Source organism: Salmo trutta, chromosome 7, assembly GCF_901001165.1.
Source record: "Salmo trutta chromosome 7, fSalTru1.1, whole genome shotgun sequence".
NCBI lineage: Eukaryota > Metazoa > Chordata > Actinopteri > Salmoniformes > Salmonidae > Salmo > Salmo trutta.
In genome coordinates, this window is record NC_042963.1 from 26,155,571 (window position 1) to 26,177,633 (window position 22,063).

The window sequence follows — 22,063 nt, forward strand, 5'->3', positions numbered from 1 at the left end:
GATTCAGATGACCATCCTACCCATGCTAGATTACAGAGACATAATTTATATACCAATCGACCATCAGATTTGCCAACAATTCTCCTTATAGGACACATCTATGATCCTTTGTAAATTGGTCATCTCTGTAAACCCATTGCAAGACCCACTCGTTGATGCTTATTTATAAAACCCTCTCAGGCCTCACTCCCCCCTATCTGAGATATCTACTGCAGCCCTCATACTCACCATGCAACACCTGTTCTGCCAGTCACATTCTGTAAAAGGTCCCCAAAGCACACATCCATGGGGCGCTCCTCTTTTCAGTTCGCTGCTGCTAGCGACTGGAACGAGCTGCAAAAAACACTCAAACTGGAAAGTTTTATCTCCATCTCTTCATTCAAAGACTCAATCATAGACATTCTTACTGACAGTTGTGGCTGCTTCGCATGATATATTGTTGTCTCTACCTTCTTGCCCTTTGTGCTGTTGTCTGTGCCAAATAAAGTTCTTATCATGTTTTGTGCTGCTACCATGTTGTGCTGCTGCCATGTTGTGTTGCTACTATGTTGTTGGCATGTTGTGTTGCTACCATGCTGTGTTGTCATGTGTTGCTGCTCTGCTATGTGGCTGTCTTAGGTCTCTCTTTATATAGTGTTGTGGTTCCCGCAGGAGGCCTTTTGCCTTTTGATCATATTTGTTTCTTAACTGACTTGCCTAGTTAAATAAAGGTAAAAAAAATAGCAAAGGAAAAAATGATGAAGAATGATAGTAAAAAGCTTTGGAGCACCTTAACCTTTTCACATGTGAGTTCCAAATATCTCTAACGGTCACCCCAGTGTGAGTTGTTTTATGCACATGATGTCAGAATGCACTCACTGTTACAAAATGTGATTATTACGTACAGGACAGTTAACACATCATGCCTGCTAATTATTAATTCATTGTCATTTCCAAGAATTTTTTATTTTTTTTTATTTTATAACAACAGTTTGAATTGAGGTGTTCCGCCTTCTCATTAATTCACATAGAAGTAGCCGATTTCAGCGTTGCGGACAATTTATGTTTGAGGCTTTACTGACCCAGATAAACTTCTCTCTTCTAGGAGAGCCCACTGCACTTCACTCATGTTTGTGTAGATCAAGTAAGCATATATTTGCGCAGTCTTGCAAGAATTGGAACATTTTCTTGCTGGCGCTTGCTTTGCCTTCCTTGTTGTTTTCCTTACAAATAATAACTTTTGACATGTGTGCATTCCTATCAAAGTAAGTTCCTTATTTTCTGTATATCGTGTTGTCGTTTCTACTGTAGGAGAATACAGTATGTATGTAGCATAATGTATTTACAGTTTTCAAATAATGCATTCCGATTATTGCATCTATTGTAATCGACATCTGATGTTTTACATTTACATTTTAGTCATTTAGCAGACGCTCTTATCGAGAGCGACTTACAGCAGTGAATGCATACATTCCATTTCATGCATTTTTTTTTGTACTGGGAATCGAACCCACAACCCTGGCGTTGCACACACCATGCTGGGGTTGCAAACACCATGCTCTACCAACTGAGCCACAGGGAAGACTGTGGCTCAGTGTGTAAAATACTTTTTGAAGGTTGTACTGATTATAATGAGCTAATGCTAAGCTATTTGCCAGCTATATGTGGCGCCATGTTTGTTGACATTATACAAAGCATTCTGGGTGTCACGTAAACGTCTGTCAGACCAAGGATGTTATAATGAGGTGAAGGAATGGTTCACTAATCTTTCAAGTAAACTTCAGGAAGTGAATGAAGGGAAGTGGATGATCGTAGACGACACACCCTCTTCAACTATAAACAGACCAAACTCATCTTGTCTCCTCTTATTACCTTTGGTTGATGCGAAAAAATAATCATTCCGCTGCGCACAAGCTACTAATTTTTTTTCCCCCAAAAAAACATTCTGTGCTCAGTGTTTTGGCGGCATGAAGCTTTCATTAGACCAATGAAATTGCTGAACGGGTTAAGTTCAAACAACTTTTTTGTTTACGCTCTCAAACTTCCCATCATTCTGATTACGGTAGTCATTTTGTCACCCTGATTCCTGGGGGCACAACAAAGTATTTGCAGCCACTCGACATCAGTGTAAATCGTGCATTTAAGGTGGCACTCCCTGTTCAGTGGGAGGCTTGGATGACAAGTGGGGAGAAATCCTTCACTAAAACGGGCCGCATGCGAAGAGCAACTTATGGTCAAGTCTGCCAGTGGGTCCTGACAGCGTGGAGCATTGTCAAAAAATCCATTATCATCAACGGGTTTCGAAAGGCTGGACTGCTGCGTGTTGAAGAGGGTTCAGCGGGGGATTTGCCTCCGGATGAAAGTGACGAGAGTGACAATGAAAACGATCCAATATCGGATGAAGCAATTCTGAGGCTATTCAACTCCGACACCGAAGGAGATGGTTTCAGTGCACAGGAGGAGGAAGATAGTGACCAATGACTTTCTTGGTAGGCTACTGTTTATTGCTAATTTTACATTTTTTGTTACAAGCCGTGTTTCGTTAAAGCCTATTTATTTTTGTTACAAGCCGTGCTTCGTTAAAGCCTGTGTAAAGTTCATTTGTTTCAATGTACGGGTAGGCACCTGCGGCTTATAGACATGTGCGGCTTATTTATGTTCAAAATAATATTTTTTTTAAAATTCAGTGGGTGCGGCTTATATTCAGGTGCGCTTAATACTCCGGAAATTACGGTAATTACAAATAGCAATTGCTATTACCTAATTCATATTATAGTTTCTGTCAGCCGAGAGTTATAAAAATATGACCGCTTGTGTTAAGCGGTTAGCGCTAGGACACATTTTCTGGCTTGGATGATTGTGTTATGCTGTAGCTACTTCTGTGAATGTCTTTACATTGCATCCAAAACTAAATTGGTCACATTCTGGACATACCTTTGTAAAGACTGTGTTTGTGCAAAATGTTCCTGAAAAAACAGTGCCAGCTCAAATGCTGATTGTTGCGTCATTCGAAACTGGACGTTAATAAGCATTTTTTAACAGCACTATCAACAAGGCAGGTGCTACAGGCCCTAGTTTTGTCGCACCTGAACTACTGTTCAGTCATGTGGTCAGGTGCCACAAAAAGGGACTTGTTCTGCCCTGTTCTGAGCCAAAATTGCTATTGGCTCAGAACAGGGCAGCACGGCTGGCCCTTGGATGTACACGGAGAGCAAATATTAATAATATGCATGTCAATCTCTCCTGGCTGAAAGTGGAGGAGAGATTGACTTTATGACTACTTGTATTCATGAGAGGTATTTACACGTTGAATGCACCAAGCTGCCTGTTTGAACTACTGGCGGACAACTCTGACACCCATGCATACATTTACATTTACGTCATTTAGCAGACGCTCTTATCCAGAGCGACTTACAAATTGGTGCATTCACCTTATGATATCCAGTGGAACAACCACTTTACAATAGTACATCTATATCTTTTTTGGGGGGGGGGTTAGAAGGATTACTTTATCCTATCCCAGGTATTCCTTAAAGAGGTGGGGTTTCAGGTGTCTCCTGAAGATGGTGATTGACTCCGCTGTTCTGATGTCGTGAGGGAGCTTGTTCCACCATCGGGGTGCCAGAGCAGCGAACAGTTTTGACTGGGCTGAGCGGGAACTGTGCTTCCGCAGAGGTAGGGGGGCCAGCAGGCCAGAGGTGGATGAACGCAGTGCCCTTGTTTGGGTGTAGGGACTGATCAGAGCCTGAAGGTACGGAGGTGCCGTTCCCCTCACAGCTCCGTAGGCAAGCACCATGGTCTTGTAGCAGATGCGAGCTTCAACTGGAAGCCAGTGGAGTGTGCGGAGGAGCGGGGTGATGTGAGAGAACTTGGGAAGGTTGAACACCAGACGAGCTGCGGCGTTCTGGATGAGTTGTAGGGGTTTAATGGCACAGGCAGGGAGCCCCGCCAACAGGGAGTTGCAGTAATCCAGACGGGAGATGACAAGTGCCTGGATTAGGACCTGCGCCGCCTCCTGTGTAAGGCAGGGTCGTACTCTGCGAATGTTGTAGAGCATGAACCTACAGGATCGGGTCACCGCCTTGATGTTAGCGGAGAACGACAGGGTGTTGTCCAGGGTCACGCCAAGGCTCTTAGCACTCTGGGAGGAGGACACAATGGCGTTGTCAACCGTGATGGCGAGATCATGAAACTGGCAGTCCTTCCCCGGGAGGAAGAGCAGCTCCGTCTTGCCGAGGTTCAGCTTGAGGTGGTGATCCGTCATCCACACTGATATGTCTGCCAGACATACCCCACAAGACATGCCACAAGAGGTCTCTTCACAGTTCAGTCCAGAACAGACTATGGGAGGCACACGGTACTACATAGAGCAATGACGACATGGAACTCTATTCCACATCAAGTAACTGATGCAAGCTGTAAAATTAGATTTAGAAAACAGATACAAATACACCTTATGGATCAGCGGGGACTGTGAAGCAACACAAACATATGCACAGACACGTTCATACACACACACACACACACACACACGATAACATACGCACTATACACACACGTACACATGGATTTTGTATTGTATATACAGTATGTGTTAATGGTGGAGTATAGGCCTGATGGCACACAGTGTGTTGTGAAATCTGTGAATGTATTGTAATGTTTAAAAATCGTATAAACTAACTTAATTTTGCTGGACCCCAGGAAGAGTAGCTGCTGCCAATGGGGATCCATAATAAATACAAATACAATAATTTCTATATTTCAATATCCAATCATGAACATGGATCAATAAGCACTCCGGTGCGGTCCTGTCATTTAACTGTGTCGCTATATCATTAATCTTTACACTTCAATGAATTAGGCAGCGGAGATTGGAAAACGGGTTCTGTGCATTCATTTCTTTGTACTAATAAGTCACTCCAATAGCAAACTTTCTATCACTTTGAATGCATGATAAATGTAGCCATACACTTACATTTACCCATTAATCAATCCAAAAGTTTGGGCGCTTGTTAGGCTACTTTACATACCCAAGTGCGTCTTTTCTACACTGTAGTCTTGAGGCCGCGTGAGTCCTTAGTTCCTTGTTTACGCGTCTTTCCAAACAATCCAGTTTTCTATTCCAACTAAGTCTTTTCCGGCAAAGACTTTTGACTAAATGTATTTGCTAATTTGTCCAATATAATTGTCCCAATAAATTTCCATTCTAATCCTTTAGACACAATGGAGAGGGTTGAATTGTTAGTCTTGACGCATACAAATCCAATTGTCATAGTTTGATTCAAAAGTTTAAAAAATAATACATTTATTTGTCATTCCTCTGTATACAAAAATGAAAATAATTCTACCAAAACAAATTCTGATCGTTAAAACTAAAGAAACAAACAGCATGGTAAACATGGTCTGGTATGGTGAAAAGACTGTATGCTGCCATTCCAGTCACTCCCAGTAGGCCTTGGAGCATGTATGCCTTTTAACTGTATTCTCCATTGGCCTGTAGAGGGAGTACACACACTTGACAGGGAATTAGTGGCAAACACACGTACAACAGAAATGCATCAAGAATTGGAACCATACACATTTACAATATGACCTATTTGGCTCCTACAGTCACCGTTGATTGAATCCTATAATCAAATAATGCCTTTGTGTATATAAGAGAGCAGGGTTGGGGTCAAAGTAAACTGAAATTCCAATCCCACAATTTTCTCATATAAGAAAGAATTGAGGAACATTGACATTTAGTTTACTTTCTTAATTGACTGAATTGCAAGGTAATTGCCCCAACCTTGCCAGAGAGTGCACCCCTGGCGACTGCTGTAAGTCACTGCTTGCATTTGAATATAAACCGATTTTGAGTCTTGCTTAACATCATCTGAATGAATGAATAGGTGAGGATTGGTGAAAGGGAAACCTCATTTTGACTGATTCAATGACATACATGTTCACCTCAAGGAAGGGGGAAAAGGATGCATTCTTAAAGGGTTCCATCTGGATAGTCTTAAATTGCTTCTTCTCCTAGCCACCATTCCTTAATCTGCATTTACATGATAGTACAGGGTTGTGTTCATTAGGTACCAAAACAGAACAAAATATATTTAATCATGGAGGGACTAATTTGACATCTTCAATAAGAAACATACATTTTCTGTTCAAAACATTTTGAAACGTTTTCCATTGCATGTCCTGATGAACACGACCTAGGTGTGAGCAAGTAAGTGATTACCTCATGGAGGGGAGGAAAGGAAGACGGAAAGAAAGAAGAAACATAGGAAAGAAGTGTTTATTTTAGCAGGCTTCCTTTGGAACAGCTGTGGGTATGGGACTGCCATGCTTTATGTGTCCACATGGACCCATCACCATCCACAGACACACGCATGCACACACTCACACACACACACCACATGTGGCATTTTTCTGCCCCCATATTACCAGGACATCTGCAGCAGAAAATGAATTATCCCATAATTTAGCATATTAAATCACATTGGATCCATTAAAGAACACAACAACAATAACAAACATAAAATCCAGGGTGGAGAATTTGGTTGTTTAACCTGTCATTTGGTTTAACAACATTGTTGGAGCTATACTGTTAGATTTCAATGCAGCCTTTGATATTATTGACCATAAAGTGTTGTTGAAAAAACATGTGTCATGGCTTTTCAACCTCTGCCATATCATGGATTCTGAGCTATCTATCGAATAGAACACAGAGGGTTTTCTTAAATGGAAGCTTCTCTAATGTTTATAAGTGTTATGTAACGCAGGGCAGCTCTCTCGGCCCTCTTCTCTTAAAAAAACAATATATGCCACTGGCATTAATCAAAACCTGTGTCTATGTATGCTGATGATTCAACCCTACACGTCAGCAACCACAGCTAGTGAAATCTCTGCAACTCTAGAATGGGATGCTAGTAATAAACTAGTCCTGAACATCTCTGCAACTAAGAGCATTGTATTTTGTACAAATCATTCCCTAAGTTCTAGACCTCAGCTGAATCTGATAATGAATAATGTGGCTGTTGAGCAAGTTGAGGAGACTAAATTACTTGGTGTTACCTTGGATTGTAAACTTTCATGGTCAAAATGTATTGGTTCAAAGGTTGTGAAGATGGGGAAAGGTCTGTCCATGGTAAAGAGATGCTTTGCTTTTTTGATACTATACTCCACAAAGCAAGTTCAGCAGGCTCTGGTTTTATCCTATCATGATTATTGCCCAGTCATATCAAATAAAAAAATTGAATCAAATGTTTTTTGTCAAATGCGCCGAATGCAACAGGTGTAGTAGACCTTACCATGAAATGCTTACTTAAAAGCCCTTAACCAACAACGTTTTAAGAAAAACAGTTGATAACAGTTACTAAATAAACTACAGTAAAAAATAAGAGAAACAATAAAATACCAATAACCAAGCTGTATGTATAGGGGGTACCGGTACCGAGTCAATGTGTGGGGGTACAGGTTAGTCAAGGTAAGGTAATTGAGGTAATATGTACATGCAGGTAGGGGTAAAGTGACTATGCGTAGATAATGGATAATAAAGAGTGAGTAGCTGCAAATAGTGCAAATAGTCCATGTAGCCACTTGATTAGCTGTTCAGCAGTCTTATGGCTTGGGGGTAGAAGTTGTTACGAAGCCTTTTGGACCCAGACTTGGCGCTCAGGTACCACTTGCCGTGCGGTAGCAGAGAGAACAGTCCATGACTAGGGTAACTGGATTCTTTGGCAATTTTTAGGGCCTTCCTCTGATGCTGCCTGGAATAGAGTTCCTGGATGTCAGGAAGCTTGGCCCCAGTGATATACTGGGCCATACGCAGCACCCTCTGTAGCACTTGCAGTCGGAGGCCGAGTAGTTGCCATACCAGGAGGTGATGCAACCAGTGAAGATGCTCTTGATGGTGCAGCTGTAGGATCTGAGGACCCATGCCAAATCTTTTCAGTTTCCTGAGGGGGAATAGGCATTGTTGTGCCTTCTTCACGAGTGTCTTGGTGTGGTTGGACCATGATCATTTGTTGGTGATGTGGACACCAAGGAACTTGCTCTCAACCTAATCCATTACAGCCCCGTCAATGAGAATGGGGGCATGCTCGGCCCTCCTTTTTCTGTAGTCCAGGACCATCTCCTTTGTCTTGATCATGTTGAGGAAGATGTTATTGTCCTGGCACCACACTTCCAGGTCTCTGACCTCCCTATAGGTTGTCTCATCGCTGTCGGTGATCAGGCCTACCACTGTTGGGTCGTTGGCAAACTTAATGATGTTGTTGGAGTTGTGCTTGGCCACACCATCATGGGTGAACAGGGATTACAGGAGGGGACTAAGCACAAACCTCTCTGAGGGCCCCCTGAATTGAGGATCAGCGTGGCGGATGTGTTGTTGCCTACCCTTACCACCTGAGGGTGGCACGTCAGGAAGTCCAGGATCCAGTTACAGAGGGAGGTGTTTAGTCTCAGGGTCCTTAGCTTAATGATGAGCTTTGTGGGCAATATGGTGTTGAACACTGAGCTGTAGTCAATGAACAGCATTCTCCCGTAGGTGATCCTTATGTCCAGATGGGAAAAGGGCAGTGTTGATTGAGATTGCATCATCTGTGGATCTGTTAGGGCGGTATACAAATTGGAGTGGGTCTAGGGTTTCTGGGATGATGGTGTTGGTGTTGGTGTGAGCCTTGACCATGCTCTTTCTTTTGTAAGAGCCAGGTTGAGAGAGCTGCTATGTTGGAGCTGCGTGTTGGTTAACCAACTCGCTTCGGGATTCAATACACACTTCACAACACAGAGATCCTTTTAAATAACAAATTTGCTTATTAATTTATGCATGTTTTTGTTTGTTCTGTATGTAATTCTATGATTCACAACAACACAAAGAACTGACCGAAGTCCCTGAGTGGTAGTGTCAGTTCTTCAGGGTCATGTACGATTAGCCTCCACCACCATTTCCTCTGCCACTGACACAGACTCCATTCCAGTTATCAGCTCATCCATTCGTAGACCAGTAACTGTGTAGGAAGCGTCCAGCCATCCACCATTCTGGCTTAATTTCCCCAAGCGTGGAGCCAAGGGTCCATTGCAGTTTCTGGCCCATTGATTCATTTAGTGAGACAGGACATGACACTGATAGCAGAGCCCCCTAGCCAACCAATGCCAATCAGTTATTCCACAGCCAGACTTCCTCCACTGACCAACAAGGCTAATGATGGCCATTGGATAATGATAACCACATTAATCAACAAGGCAAACGATCTCCCTGTCAAATAACCAATTTAGATTAGTGTCAGTCTCACCACTCTTCTCTGACCTTGGGGTTTCTGGCGGGAAGAAAGAGTTTAGGTTTTTATTTTCCTTCTCTCGTTTTCTCTATCTGTGAATCTTTCTATGTCACTTTCTCAGAATCTCTCTCTCTCTCTCTGGCTTACCTCTTCACCTCCTTTCAACTTTTCTGGACGGATGGACGGAGGGCGGTAAGGAGGGATGAAGTGTGGACAAGAAGGAGGAAGAGAGGGAGAGAGAGGGAGAGAGAGACAGAGGGAGAGTTCGCTACATTTTAGAATGTGGGTCGCCACTATAGTACTCTAGATGGAGAGATGGTAGAGGAGAGGGGTTGTGGGAAGATGAGGGATTGAAGAAGAGCTCAGAGTTAATGGCCAACTATGTTGTTTTTCCAATAGAAGCCATTTTGAACACCATCCATTGAGTTACAGGTCTCCTGGTAAGAGGCAAAAGCCCTTACGCAGAAAAGAGTGAGATGGTGGACTCCCTATGCTCCTAAGGGATCTAAGAGCACTAATAAAGCCTTGAAGTACATGTGAGCATTAGAGCCTAAGGCCGGTATCATGTAGCATGTATGGTAAATGTAGAGTTATAGTTACAGTATAAGGCCAAATGGCCCCCTATTCCCTGTATTGTGCACAATATTTGACTAGCAGCCATAGGGAATAGGGGGCCATTCAGGACACATATGTTACATTAAGTCCTTGCATACTTCTCTCATTTCAATTAACTGAAACAGCGAAGCTGTTCGGTTTAAGCTAAGCAGAAGCTGTTCGGTTAAAGCTAAGCAGTATATTTCTCCGACAGCTCATCTTTCACAGTCATACAAGAGCGGGGAACCAAGTGTTACAGGGAGCTAATACTCACACTATACCCCTGCCTCAGGTGGAGAAGGGCAAGGTGTAGCGCTGCTGATAGCGCCCATTAGCAATGGGATTAGCTCTGATTAGCCTAGCCCAAATTCCCAGTGATACAGCATGAGTCCACTAATGCTAATAAGTGACAACACTTTCGCAAGATGTTCGCAAAAGCTGGGTTCCTATTCTCCTGTATGAAGATCCCTATCCTTGTACTGGGTGTTGTTTTTCCCTCACCAGCACTAATAACTATAGTAAAATATGACTTGCCTAGTTAAATAAAGGTGAAATAAAATAAAATAAATAATTTCCACATTTCCACTGTAGGTGTATTGCCCAATAAAATCAATGTTCTGTTTTCAGCCAAGGTTCTTAACCCAACCATTTGTCTTGTATGTGAAACAATGCCTTGTTGCCTGAGTGAATAGCAGACTATGTGTAAGCTACCTTCCAAACAATAGTTATACTAATAGAAATGTCCATGAAGTCTGCTGTGTGACACAAAGGCGAGAAGGGAGGGGTACATAGGGCAGAGGGGAGACAACTAGAGGGTAGCAATGGAGAGACGAAGGGAGGGAAGTCGAGGGAGCACAAAAGCAGGGTCATAGGGACACAGACGCGAGGGATGAGTAGGCGAAAGGACAAAGATGCGAGGGGAGCGTTCCAAATCCGTTTGGATCTGTGCTTCCGTGCTGATCCCCCATGGCAGGTTCACGCACCGCCGTCGCCCTTACCCCCAAAACATTGACATAAATCTGACTTGAGCACCACGGTTACAGCGGAAGCAAATTCAGCTGCCTCCAAATCCAGCCCATGTCTCCAAGACTTCGCTTTGTAAACAAAAATGTCCAAATAACCAAACACAAGCATTTCTGCTTCTACACTGCTGTCAACTTTCTCCTCATGTTCCAAGAAGTCCTTCTCTGTTGTTTGTACAGTGTTTGTCTCCTGTAGTGTACAAGGAATAGCCTGCTTGGAAGTTTGGAGAGATTGAATAGACCTAGGTGGACATCTGGACCTCTCCTCAGCCATAGGCTGTACTTTACATAGATAGTTTGATTATGGTGGAGCATTGAGTTAAGAATCTACTGGGTGCTTTGTGTTTTGGTTTGTTTGACCTGCATTTGCAAATGTATTAGACTGTATAGTCAGAAATGTGAGTGTGGAGGGATAGACAGAAGAGAAGGGCTGAGACAGTATCTGTACCCACGTCGCCACAGGTAAGTAATGTGTTCTGGAGTCAAGGGGGCTAACCGCTACGCATGACTCCTCCACATTTGCACAATTGCCATTCAGCTACGTTTCAGTGTCAATTCAATCGACCCTACAGAAGATTTGTTTGGACAAGGGATATTTCAGGAAGTCCTGAGTTGTCGTTTCGAAGTCTGCAGCGTTGTCACATAACATGAGCTCACTCCCAAGATTTGTTTCGACAGGTTATTTTAGTAACTTCTGTATTGTCGCTTCGTGCAGGAGACCTTGTGACCTCCACTTTATACACACATTTTTGTGGTCACCCTCCATTTCTCACTGTCAATCGTAAATTATACTTAGTCAAGCTTTTTTGGTGAAACGTTCACACAGTGTCTGCACGACAACCATTTAATCTCAATCAGTTTCATGGGGATATGCATTTAGATCTTCTTGAGTTATACAGTGTTGTTTCAAAGTAGCTTTTATCCCTTTCATACTAAGATGTTTCCCGCCAACTTTTCCATACTGAAACTTTTTCCCACCTTTTCTTTATATCTGACAGTTATTGCCAAACAACCTAATAATAAGTTTGGTAAAGTTCTGCTTAGGGCTGTTGACATCAGTCACGAGTCATGAAGGCAGTCAAATTCCATGTGACCGTTTAGTCACAGTAATTAGGCTTCTCTAAGCTCTGATGCTGCGGATGGTCATTAGTAGCCTACCAAACTTGCTAACTGCCTTGTACTCAGCACTCTATTGTCCCTCTAATCACTCTGACATCAATGCAAATGTATTCAAAAATCGAATCAAACTTAATACACTTTACAAGGGGTGTAGAGCCTAACTGGCATACATAAGCAGTGTGTAAGTTTCAAGTTTGGGGAAGATAATTTTCACCATAAAAATACACCTTTATAATAAAAGCATTACATGCATAATTGCATTTGAGGCCACTTTTGTTAAGGGTGTTTTCCGCTAATTCTTACAGCCTACTACCATGTGCGTGTATAATTTGAAGAAATAGCCTCATAGTTTATCAACATTTTAAGCTAAACGTTCTGATCTGTTGCGTCAGCCACATTGCGTAAAATAATTTTTGGGATGCTAGTGGTTGTATTAATTTGGGATCTATCGCATCCCACAACTGTCCCAGACTATGTTTGGAATATTTATTTCTCGCACAGAATAGAATAGGTTGACCTATGTACTATGGGGGATAGTAGATTGACATAGGCTAGTGCTTTTGTTGTTCGTTAGGCCTACTCATCTTGTTAACTGCCGAAAAGTAAATGTGGACAGTTCTTCCAATATCTTCAATATGCACCTCGGAATTGGATGAGGACGTGCGCAGTTGCGTCCCGGTGTGTATGTCTTCACTTGTAGCCTGTGAGAAAGACTTGATCACGTGATGGTTTTCGATTCTCTCTCTACCGCACCAGCTGTCTCTAACTATGAATGCTCGGCTATGAAAAGCCAACTGACATTTACTCCTGAGGTGCTGACCTGTTGCACCCTCTACAACCACTGTGATTATCAATGACCGTTTGAACATCTTGGCCATGTACTGTTATAATCTCAACCCGGCACAGCCAGAAGAGGACTGGCCACCCCTCAGAGCCTGTTTCATCTCTAGGTTTCTTCCTAGGTTCCTGCCTTTCTAGGGAGATTTTCCTTGCCACAGTGCTTCTACATCTGTATTGCTTGCTGTTTGGGGTTTTAGGCTGGGTTTCTGTATAACACTTTGTGACATCGGCTGATGTAAAAAGGGCTTTCTAAATACATTTGATTGATTGAGCGCACAACAGCCACTCGCCTCAAACAGCATGGATTTTTTTGGGGTGCATTACAGCCACACAAAATTCTAGGCTTGCCACTGTGAAATTCTAGGCTTTATCAAGTGCTTGTCAAATTGTGAATATATTTTTATTTTACTAGGCAAGTTGATTCTTATTTTCAATGGCAGCCTAGGAACAGTTGGGTTAATTGTCTTGTTCAGGGGAAGAACGACAGATTTTTACCTTGTCAGCTCAGGGATTTGATCTTGCAACCTTTCAGTTACTAGTCCAACACTAGCTCATGCTGTTCAAGCAAATTATCATTAGAGTCGCATCATGCAGCCTTAAAATGCATAAAAAATGTAAACAAATAGCCCAATGTTTGCAGAATAACTAAAGTTACATTAACAACTCTAAGTTAAGCATACAGGAATACCTATTTATTTGTTAACCGCTAAACATAAAATAGCGGCATGTGGCACTCCCTGAAATTGTTTGGAAAAATATCCTTTCTATTTTATTCAGCTTTTTTCAATTGTATTCTTCATACTTTAAAATAATGCCATGGAATTCTAAACAAATCTTGTCTGCTAAATGAACTAGTGTAGCCCACAGCCATTTGGCATAGCCACATCAGGACCTGACACAAGTACAACTCAGAGAATGCTCTTCTTTTCTTCTGAAATAGACTACATTTTATTCATATCATGCTTCTTTAGACCTGTCTATAATAAATAATGGATTTATTGTAAAGGTGTAGGCGATATTACATTGATTTAATATACTTTTTAAAATGTAGATGTTTCAAAGGTCTGCATCATGTGTGAAAGCCACAGCCCTAGTTCTGTTTAGTATGACATGTAGCCACAATGGACTACGCTCTTAAAACTTCTTAGGGCTAGGCTTCCCGTCAGCAGGACACCTGTCGACAACTTCCGGTGAAATTGGAGGGCGCGCAATTCAAATAAATAATCATAAAAATTATGGATATTAAACGTTTAGGTACATACAAGTGTCTTATATCAGTTAAATACTTAAAGTCTTGTTCATCTAACTGCATTGTCCGATTTACAATAGGCTTTATAGCGAAAGCATGCCATGCCATTGTTTGAGGACAGCGCCCCACATCAAAATATTTTTCAACCAGCACAGGCTTCACAAATAGCAATTAAATATTCACTTACCTTTTTTAAATGTTCCTCTGATTTGCAATCCAAAGGGTCCCAGCTACAACATGCATGGCAGTTTTGTTAGATAAAATCCTTCTTTATATCCCAAAAAGTCTGTTTAGTTGGCCCCATCGATTTGAGTAATCCACTCGTTCAACATGCAGAGAAAGGAATCAAAAAAGCTACCGCTAAACTTTTTAACCTGATATGGCTAGGGGGCAGTATTTTCACGGACGGATAAAAAACGTACCCAATTTAATCTGATTATTACTCCTGCCCAGAAACTAGAATATGCATATAATTATTGGCTTTGGATAGAAAACACCCTAAAGTTTCTAAAACGGTTTGAATGGTATCTGTGAGTATAACAGAACTCATATGGCAGGCCAAAACCTGAGAAGATTCCAAACAGGAAGTACCCTCTTTGACCATTCCTTGAGCTTCTTGGCTCTGTTTAAAGAAAATGTAGGATCTTTGCTGTAACGTGACACTTCCTACGGCTCCCATAGGCTCTCAGAACCCGGGAAAAAGCTGAATGATGTAATTCCAGCCGCTGGCTGAAAAACTTTAGCGCGTTTGGATGGTGGTCGATCAGAGGGCCATCAGACTGAAGCTCGTGCACGAGGGGATCCCATGCTTTTACTTTCTCTCTTTGAACGTAAACACGCTTTCCCGGTTGGAATATTATCGCTTTTTTATGAGAAAAATGGCATAAAAATTGATTTTAAACAGCGGTTGACATGCTTCGAAGTACGGTAATGGAATATTTAGAAATTGTTTGTCACGAAACGCGTCGGGCGCGTAACCCTTATTTGCTCTTTCGGATAGTGTCTTGAACGCACGAACAAAACGCTGCGGTTTGGATATAACTATGGATTATTTGGGACCAAACCAACACTTGTTATTGAAGTAGAAGTCCTGGGAGTGCATTCTGACGAAGAACAGCAAAGGTAATAACATTTTTCTTATAGTAAATCTGACTTTGGTGAGTGCTAAACTTGGTGGGTGTCTAAATAGCTAGCCGTGATGGCTGGGCTATCTACTGAGAATATTGCAAAATGTGCTTTCACCGAAAAGCTATTTTAAAATCGGACATATCGAGTGCATAGAGGAGTAATGTATCTATAATTCTTAAAATAATTGTTATGCTTTTTGTGAACGTTTATCGTGAGTAATTTAGTAAATTGTTAGTAAATTCGCCGGAAGTTTGCGGGGGGTATGCTAGTTCTGAACGTCACATGCTAATGTAAAAGCTGTTTTTTGATATAAATATGAACTTGATTGAACAAAACATGCATGTATTGTATAACATAATGTCCTAGGTGTGTCATCTGATGAAGATCATCAAAGGTTAGTGCTGCATTTAGCTGTCTTCTGGGTTTTTGTGACATTATATGCTAGCTTGAAAAATGGGTGTCTGATTATTTCTGGCTGGGTACTCTGCTGACATAATCTAATGTTTTGCTTTCGTTGTAAAGCCTTTTTGAAATCGGACAGTGTGGTTAGATAAAGGAGAGTCTTGTCTTTAAAATGGTGTAAAATAGTCATATGTTTGAAAAATTGAAGTTTTTGTATTTTTGAGGAATTTGTAATTCGCGCCACGCCCATCATTGGCTATTGGAGCAGGTGTTCCGCTAGCGGAAGGTCTAGATGTAAGAGGTTAAAACAAGTCAAAATACATTTCTATTTATTCCTCAGGTACCCTGAAATGTAATTAAACTATAATATTTCATACGGAAAGAAGTGGGTTCAATAGGAAAGCAAAATAAGCAGGTGCGCATCCTCTTCGTTGCTCGCGCACAGACTGATTTCCAACTCTGACTCCCAGTACCAAAACTCAAAATTCTTCCTCGTTTGGGAAGAAACAAGCCTGAAACCTTGAACAAAGACTGTTGACGCCTAGTGGAAGCCATAGGAATTGCAATCTGGGAGCTGGAATTGCATATAACCCATAGCTTTCCATTGTAAGAGCATTGGACTCTCAAAAATTCCAGTTGGTTTTTCTTTGGATTTTCTACTACTATATCAATTGTGTTATAGTCTCATACATTATTTTAACTTGTCTACAAACTTTCTACAAAGTGTTTTCTATCCAATGGTACCAATTATATGCATATCCTGGCTTCTGGGCCTGAGTAACAGGCAGTTTACTTTGGGCACGTCAGTCAGACATGAAATGGAGAAAAATAGACCCTAGCCTGAAGAAGTTTTAACCTTTTCAGATGTACCAACCAACAAATGGGTGTGATCATTCTACAGTGGTCTCTGCAGCATACGCTTAAATTGGTGTGATTAGAACGCTTATTTAGAATGTCCAGTTTCAATTGACTCAGCATTTGAGGTAGCCACATTGTTTTTCACAGAAATATTTTGCACAAACACAGTCCTTACAAAGTTATCTCCTGAATGTGACCAGTTTATTTTTGGATGCAATGTTCAGACATTCACAGAAGTAGCGACAGCACACAATCATCCAAACCGGAAAATGTAGGCTACATTATTTTAATTTTTTTTTATTAAAACCTGTTGGGGATAGGGGGCAGTATTTGCACGGCTGGATAAAAAACGTACCCGATTTAATCTGGTTACTACTCCTGCCCAGTAACTAGAATATGCATATAAGTAACTAGAATAGTTTGATTTGGATAGAAAACACCCTAAAGTTTCTAAAACTGTTTGAATGGTGTCTGTGAGTATAACAGAACTCATTTGGCAGGCCAAAACCTGAGAAGATTCCAAACAGGAAGCGCCCTCTCTGACCATTTCTTGGCCTTCTTTGTCATCTCTATCCAAAACAAAGGATCTCTGCTGTAACGTGACATTTTCTAACGCTCCCATAGGCTCTCAGAAGGCGCCAGAACGTTGAATGATGACTTTGCAGGCCATGGCTGAAAAACAGTAGCACATTTGTTAAGTGGTCGATCTGAGAACAATGAGACGGGCGCGCGAATGCACGAGACGACTCCATGTTTACATTTTCAGTCTTTGAACAAAAACAACGACTCCCGGTCAGAATATTATCGCTATTTTACGAGAACAATTGCATAAAAATTGATTTTAAACAGCGTTTGACATGCTTCGAAGTACGGTAATGGAATATTTTGAATTTTTTTGTCACGAAACGCGCCGGGCGCGTCACCCTTCGTTACCCTTCGGATAGTGTCTTGAACGCACGAACAAAACGCCGCTATTTGGATATAACTATGGATTATTTGGAACCAAACCAACATTTGTTGTTGAAGTAGAAGTCCTGGGAGTGCATTCTGACGAAGAACAGCAAAAGTAATCCAATTTTTCTTATAGTAAATCTGAGTTTGGTGAGTACCAAACTTGGTGGGTGTCAAAATAGCTAGCCTGTGATGGCCGGGCTATCTACTCAGAATATTAGTGCCAGCCTCTTAGTGCCAGCCTCTGACTGTGCTGGTATGTAAACAGCTACAAAGAATATAGGTAATGTGCTCTGCAGCTTATCATGAGAAAGTCTACCTCAGGCGAGCAATAGCTCGAGACTTCCTTAGATATCGTGCACCAGCTGTAGTTTACAAAAATGTATAGACCACCACACCTTGTCTTACCAGATGCCACTGTTCTATCCTGCCGTCACATCATATAACCAGCCAGCTGTATGTTGATATTGTCGTCGTTCTGCCACAACTCCGTGAAGCATAAGATGTTACAGTTTTTAATGTCCCGTTGGTAGTATAATCTTCCAAATAACTCGTCCATTTTATTGTCCAAAGATTGCATATTTGTTTGCAGAATTTGGTAAAATACCAAGTCCATATTATGGGAAGAACAGCTCAAATAAGCAAAGAGAAATGACAGTCCATCGTTACTTTAAGACATGTAGGTCAGTCAATCCAGTAAATTTCAAGAACTTTGAAAGCTTCTTCAAATGACATCGCAAACACCATCAAGCGCTATGATGAAACTGGATCTCATGAAGACCGCCACAGGAAAGGAAGACCCAGAGTTATCTCTGCTGCAGAGGATTAGTTCATTAGAGTTACCAGCCTCAGAAATTGCAGCCCAAATAAATGCTTCACAGAGTTCAAGTTACAGACACATCTCAACATCAACTGTTTAGAGGAGACTATGTGAATCATGTCTTCATGGTTGAATTGCTGCAAAGAAACCACTACTAAAGGACACCAATAAGAAGATGATACTTGCTTGGGCCGAGAAACATGAGCAATGGATATTAGATTGGTGGAAATCTGTCCTTTGGTCTGATGAGTCCAAATTTGAGATTTTTGCTTCCAATTGCCGTGACTTTGTGAGACGCGGAGTAGGTGAATGGACGATCTCCGCATGTGTGGTTCCCATCCTGAAGCATGGAGGAGGAGGTGTGATGGTGTGGGGGGCTTTGCTGATGACACTGTCAGTGATTTATTTATATTACAAGGCACACTTATCCAGCATGACTACCACAGCATTCTGCAGCGATACATCAACCCATCTGGTTTGCATTTAGTGGGACTTTGTTTTTCAACTAGACACCTCCGGGCTGTGTAAGGGCTATTTGATCAAGAAGGAGAGTGATGGAGTGCTGCATCAGATGACCCGGCTTCCACAATCACCTGACCTCAACCCAATTGAGATGGTTTGGGATGAGTTGGACCACAGAGTGATGGAAAAGCCTACATTCACAATATTCTCTGGGTGATGTTTTTCCAGGTCGCACAGCTAGACATTTAGGAGCAATTTAGAGCAGACCAAAAATGGCTTTTGTTAACTTGAGCTAACTAGCTAGCAAACGTTAGCCAGCTGTCTAGCTAGGTTAGCTAAGGAAATGTGCAGTAGTTCAACATTGGCTAGCAACTAATATACTTATAGACAAGGCAAGGTACCTACCTAGCAGCTGCTGAAAATATTCTTCCAACTCACAGCCGCTTCAAGAAGACATTTACTAAAATAGTCTGAGCTTAATTTGTCTCACCCGACAGTATTAGGTTGGTGCCTGAAATGGATCATTTGAATCTACAGTAAGCATAAGCTATTACTGTAAAGAAATACAGTATGTTAGAGTATTTTTTACAAGAGGCATTCAAATTACATTTAAACACAATATTTTTCAGCGTGTTACACATAATGCAGTGCAATCTACAGCATGAATGCTGTAAAACACATTTATGATATTATACTGTGCATCCTACAGTGTTTTACTGGTGAAATTACAGAAAAGTCTTACAGTGTAGGTCTAGTAAGCTACCACTCGTCCCCGGCATGCATGCGCACGGGAGGTAGAAAAGGCTTATGCAGGCAAGAATGTGCTAAAAATTAGCATGTTTGTAAGGGGGTCAGATAAACATTTTTTTACAGGAAAAATACCATCAATCCTACAGTATGTGGAAGCAGTATTGAATTTTGTACAGAGAGTACATTTTAGAGCAGATGGTCTTAACAAACTGTAGCATACCCCTAAAGCCTGTGTGCTCAGTTGTCAGTCCCCTGTGTAGGTTTGAGGATGATAAACTAGTTTTTCTGTGTCCATGTTTTCTTTTTCTCTTACAGGTTGAGCGGGAAATAGCGATTCTGAAGCTCATAGAACATCCTCACGTTTTAAAGCTGCACGACGTCTACGAAAATAAGAAATACTTGTGAGTATCGTTATCGCCTCTATGAATTCAATCAAATTGTTATGTTCCTACATGGGGGAGGGTATTAGTATCTGAAGTCTACTTAGCGTCCAATCCGTAATTGTATTGGTATTGTAATATTGAAGATAACAGAAATGATATACCCCTTCACATGATACAATGATACACCATGATACACCTCTTCATCCTTAAGAGTCAGGGGCTACTTCCTGTTTCACCAGCCATTGTGTCGGTCCCAGTCATCTGTAATAATATTGGATATTATGACAGCGAATGATATTAACTGTATGTCTCCCTCAACACGTGATAGTCAACAACATCAAACCCTCTGAGCTTGACAGCCAAACAGCCAATTAGGGCTAACCCTTTCTGTTAAACTCCGCCCTCAGAGATAAAAGTGAACCATCTGATTGGTTACAGGCAACACTAAATGTGACAGAAGGGTAGATGGCCCATTAGTGTGAAGCTAGTCGTTTATTCATGCTCGTTTGAGAGTTTGCTAATAGGGCCAGAAACCCTCTATTATGTAAACACTACGACAGGCTTATCAGAGTCTGCCTCACAAATGGCACCCTATTCTCTATACAGTGCATTAATTTTGACCAGAACTCTACAAGCCCTGGTGAAAATAAGTGGTCTTAATAAAGAAAAGAGTGCCATTTACGACACAGTCAATGACGGCACTGAATTAGCGAACATTAGCCATGGAGAGTGACACCCTCATCAGTCTGGTCCAGCAACACACACACACACACACACACACACACACACACACATACACCCATGCATCCAAACATGTGCATGCACAGACAAACACTAACACGTACACACACACCACACACACACATTATCTAATATTAGCTATGGTGAGTGGCAGGTCCATCAGTCTGGTGCTGTAGCTGTATTCTCCAGAGGACTCATATAAGTCCGAAATGGCACCCTATTCCCTATGCAGTGCACTACTTTTAACCAGGACCAATAGGACTCAGTTGTGCACAATGTAGGAAATAGGGTGCCATTTCGGACACAGCCTTTGCTTACTCCACCAGATTGAATAAATCCTCTATAGGGCTTAAAGGCCAAGTAGGACTACACAGAGTATTTATACACCATATTCTACATGTTAATGTAATATAATTTGTTATATTTTGATATAAGCATACGGTGCCGTGAAAAAGTATTTGCCCCCTTTGTGATTTTCTTTCGATTTTCTTTCTTTTCTTTTCTTTCGAATTAGTGGATTCTGATATTTTAGCCACCCCCATTGCTGACAGGTGTATAAAATCAAGCACACAGCCATGCATCTCCATAGACAAACATTGGCAGTAGAATGGCCTTACTGAGGATCTCAGTGACTTTCAACATGGCACCATCATAGGATGCCACCTTTCCAACAGGTCAGTTTGTCAAATTTCTGCCCTGCTAGAGCTGCCCTAGTCAACTGTAAGTGCTGTTGTTGTGAAGTGGAAACGACTAGAAGAAACAATGGCTCAGCCGCGAAGTGGCAGGCCACACAAGCTCACAGAACGGAACGGCTGAAGCATGTAGTACGTAAAAATCATCTGTCCTCGGTTGCAACACTCAGTACCAACTTCCAAACTGGCACTGGAAGCAATGTCAGCACAATAACTGTTTGTTGGAAGTTTCATGAAATGGGTTTCCATGGCCGAGTAGCCTCACACAAGCCTAAGATCAGCATGCGCAATGCCAAGCGCCGGCTTGAGTGGTGTGAAGCTTGACACCATTGGACTCTGGAGCAGTGGAAATGTCTTCTCTGGAGTGATGAATCACACTTCACCATCTGGCAGCACGACGGACAAATGATGCCAGGGAGAACGCTACCTGCCTAAATGCGTAGTGCCAACAGTAAAGTGTCGTGGTTCGGGCTTGGTCCCTTAGTTCCAGTGAAGGGAAATCTTAACACTACAGCATACAATGACATTCTAGATGATTCAATGCTTCCAACTTCGTGGCAACAGTTTGGGGAAGGCCCTTTCCCTGTTTCGGAATGACAATGCCCTCATGCACAAAGCGAGGTCCATACAGAAATGGTTTGTAGTGATCGGTGTGGAAGAACTTGACTGGCCTGCACAGAGCCGTGACCTCAGCTCCATTGAATACCTTTGGGATAAATTGGAACTCTGACTGCTAGCCAGACCTAATCGCCCAACATCAGTGACCGACCTCACTAATGCTCTTGTGTCTAAATGTCACCCTAT

The 22,063-nt window shown here is 41.8% G+C and overlaps 1 protein-coding gene across 1 annotated transcript in view; it reads left to right on the plus strand.

Annotated features, from left to right (window-relative positions):
- The window catches only part of brsk2a (BR serine/threonine kinase 2a), a 506,659-nt gene that overhangs the window by 340,544 nt on the left and 144,052 nt on the right, over positions 1-22,063 (plus strand). Inside the window, exon 3 of the mRNA XM_029758477.1 lies at positions 19,759-19,844. Coding sequence (XP_029614337.1) covers positions 19,759-19,844 — 86 coding nt within the window. The remainder of the gene's footprint in view (positions 1-19,758; positions 19,845-22,063) is intronic.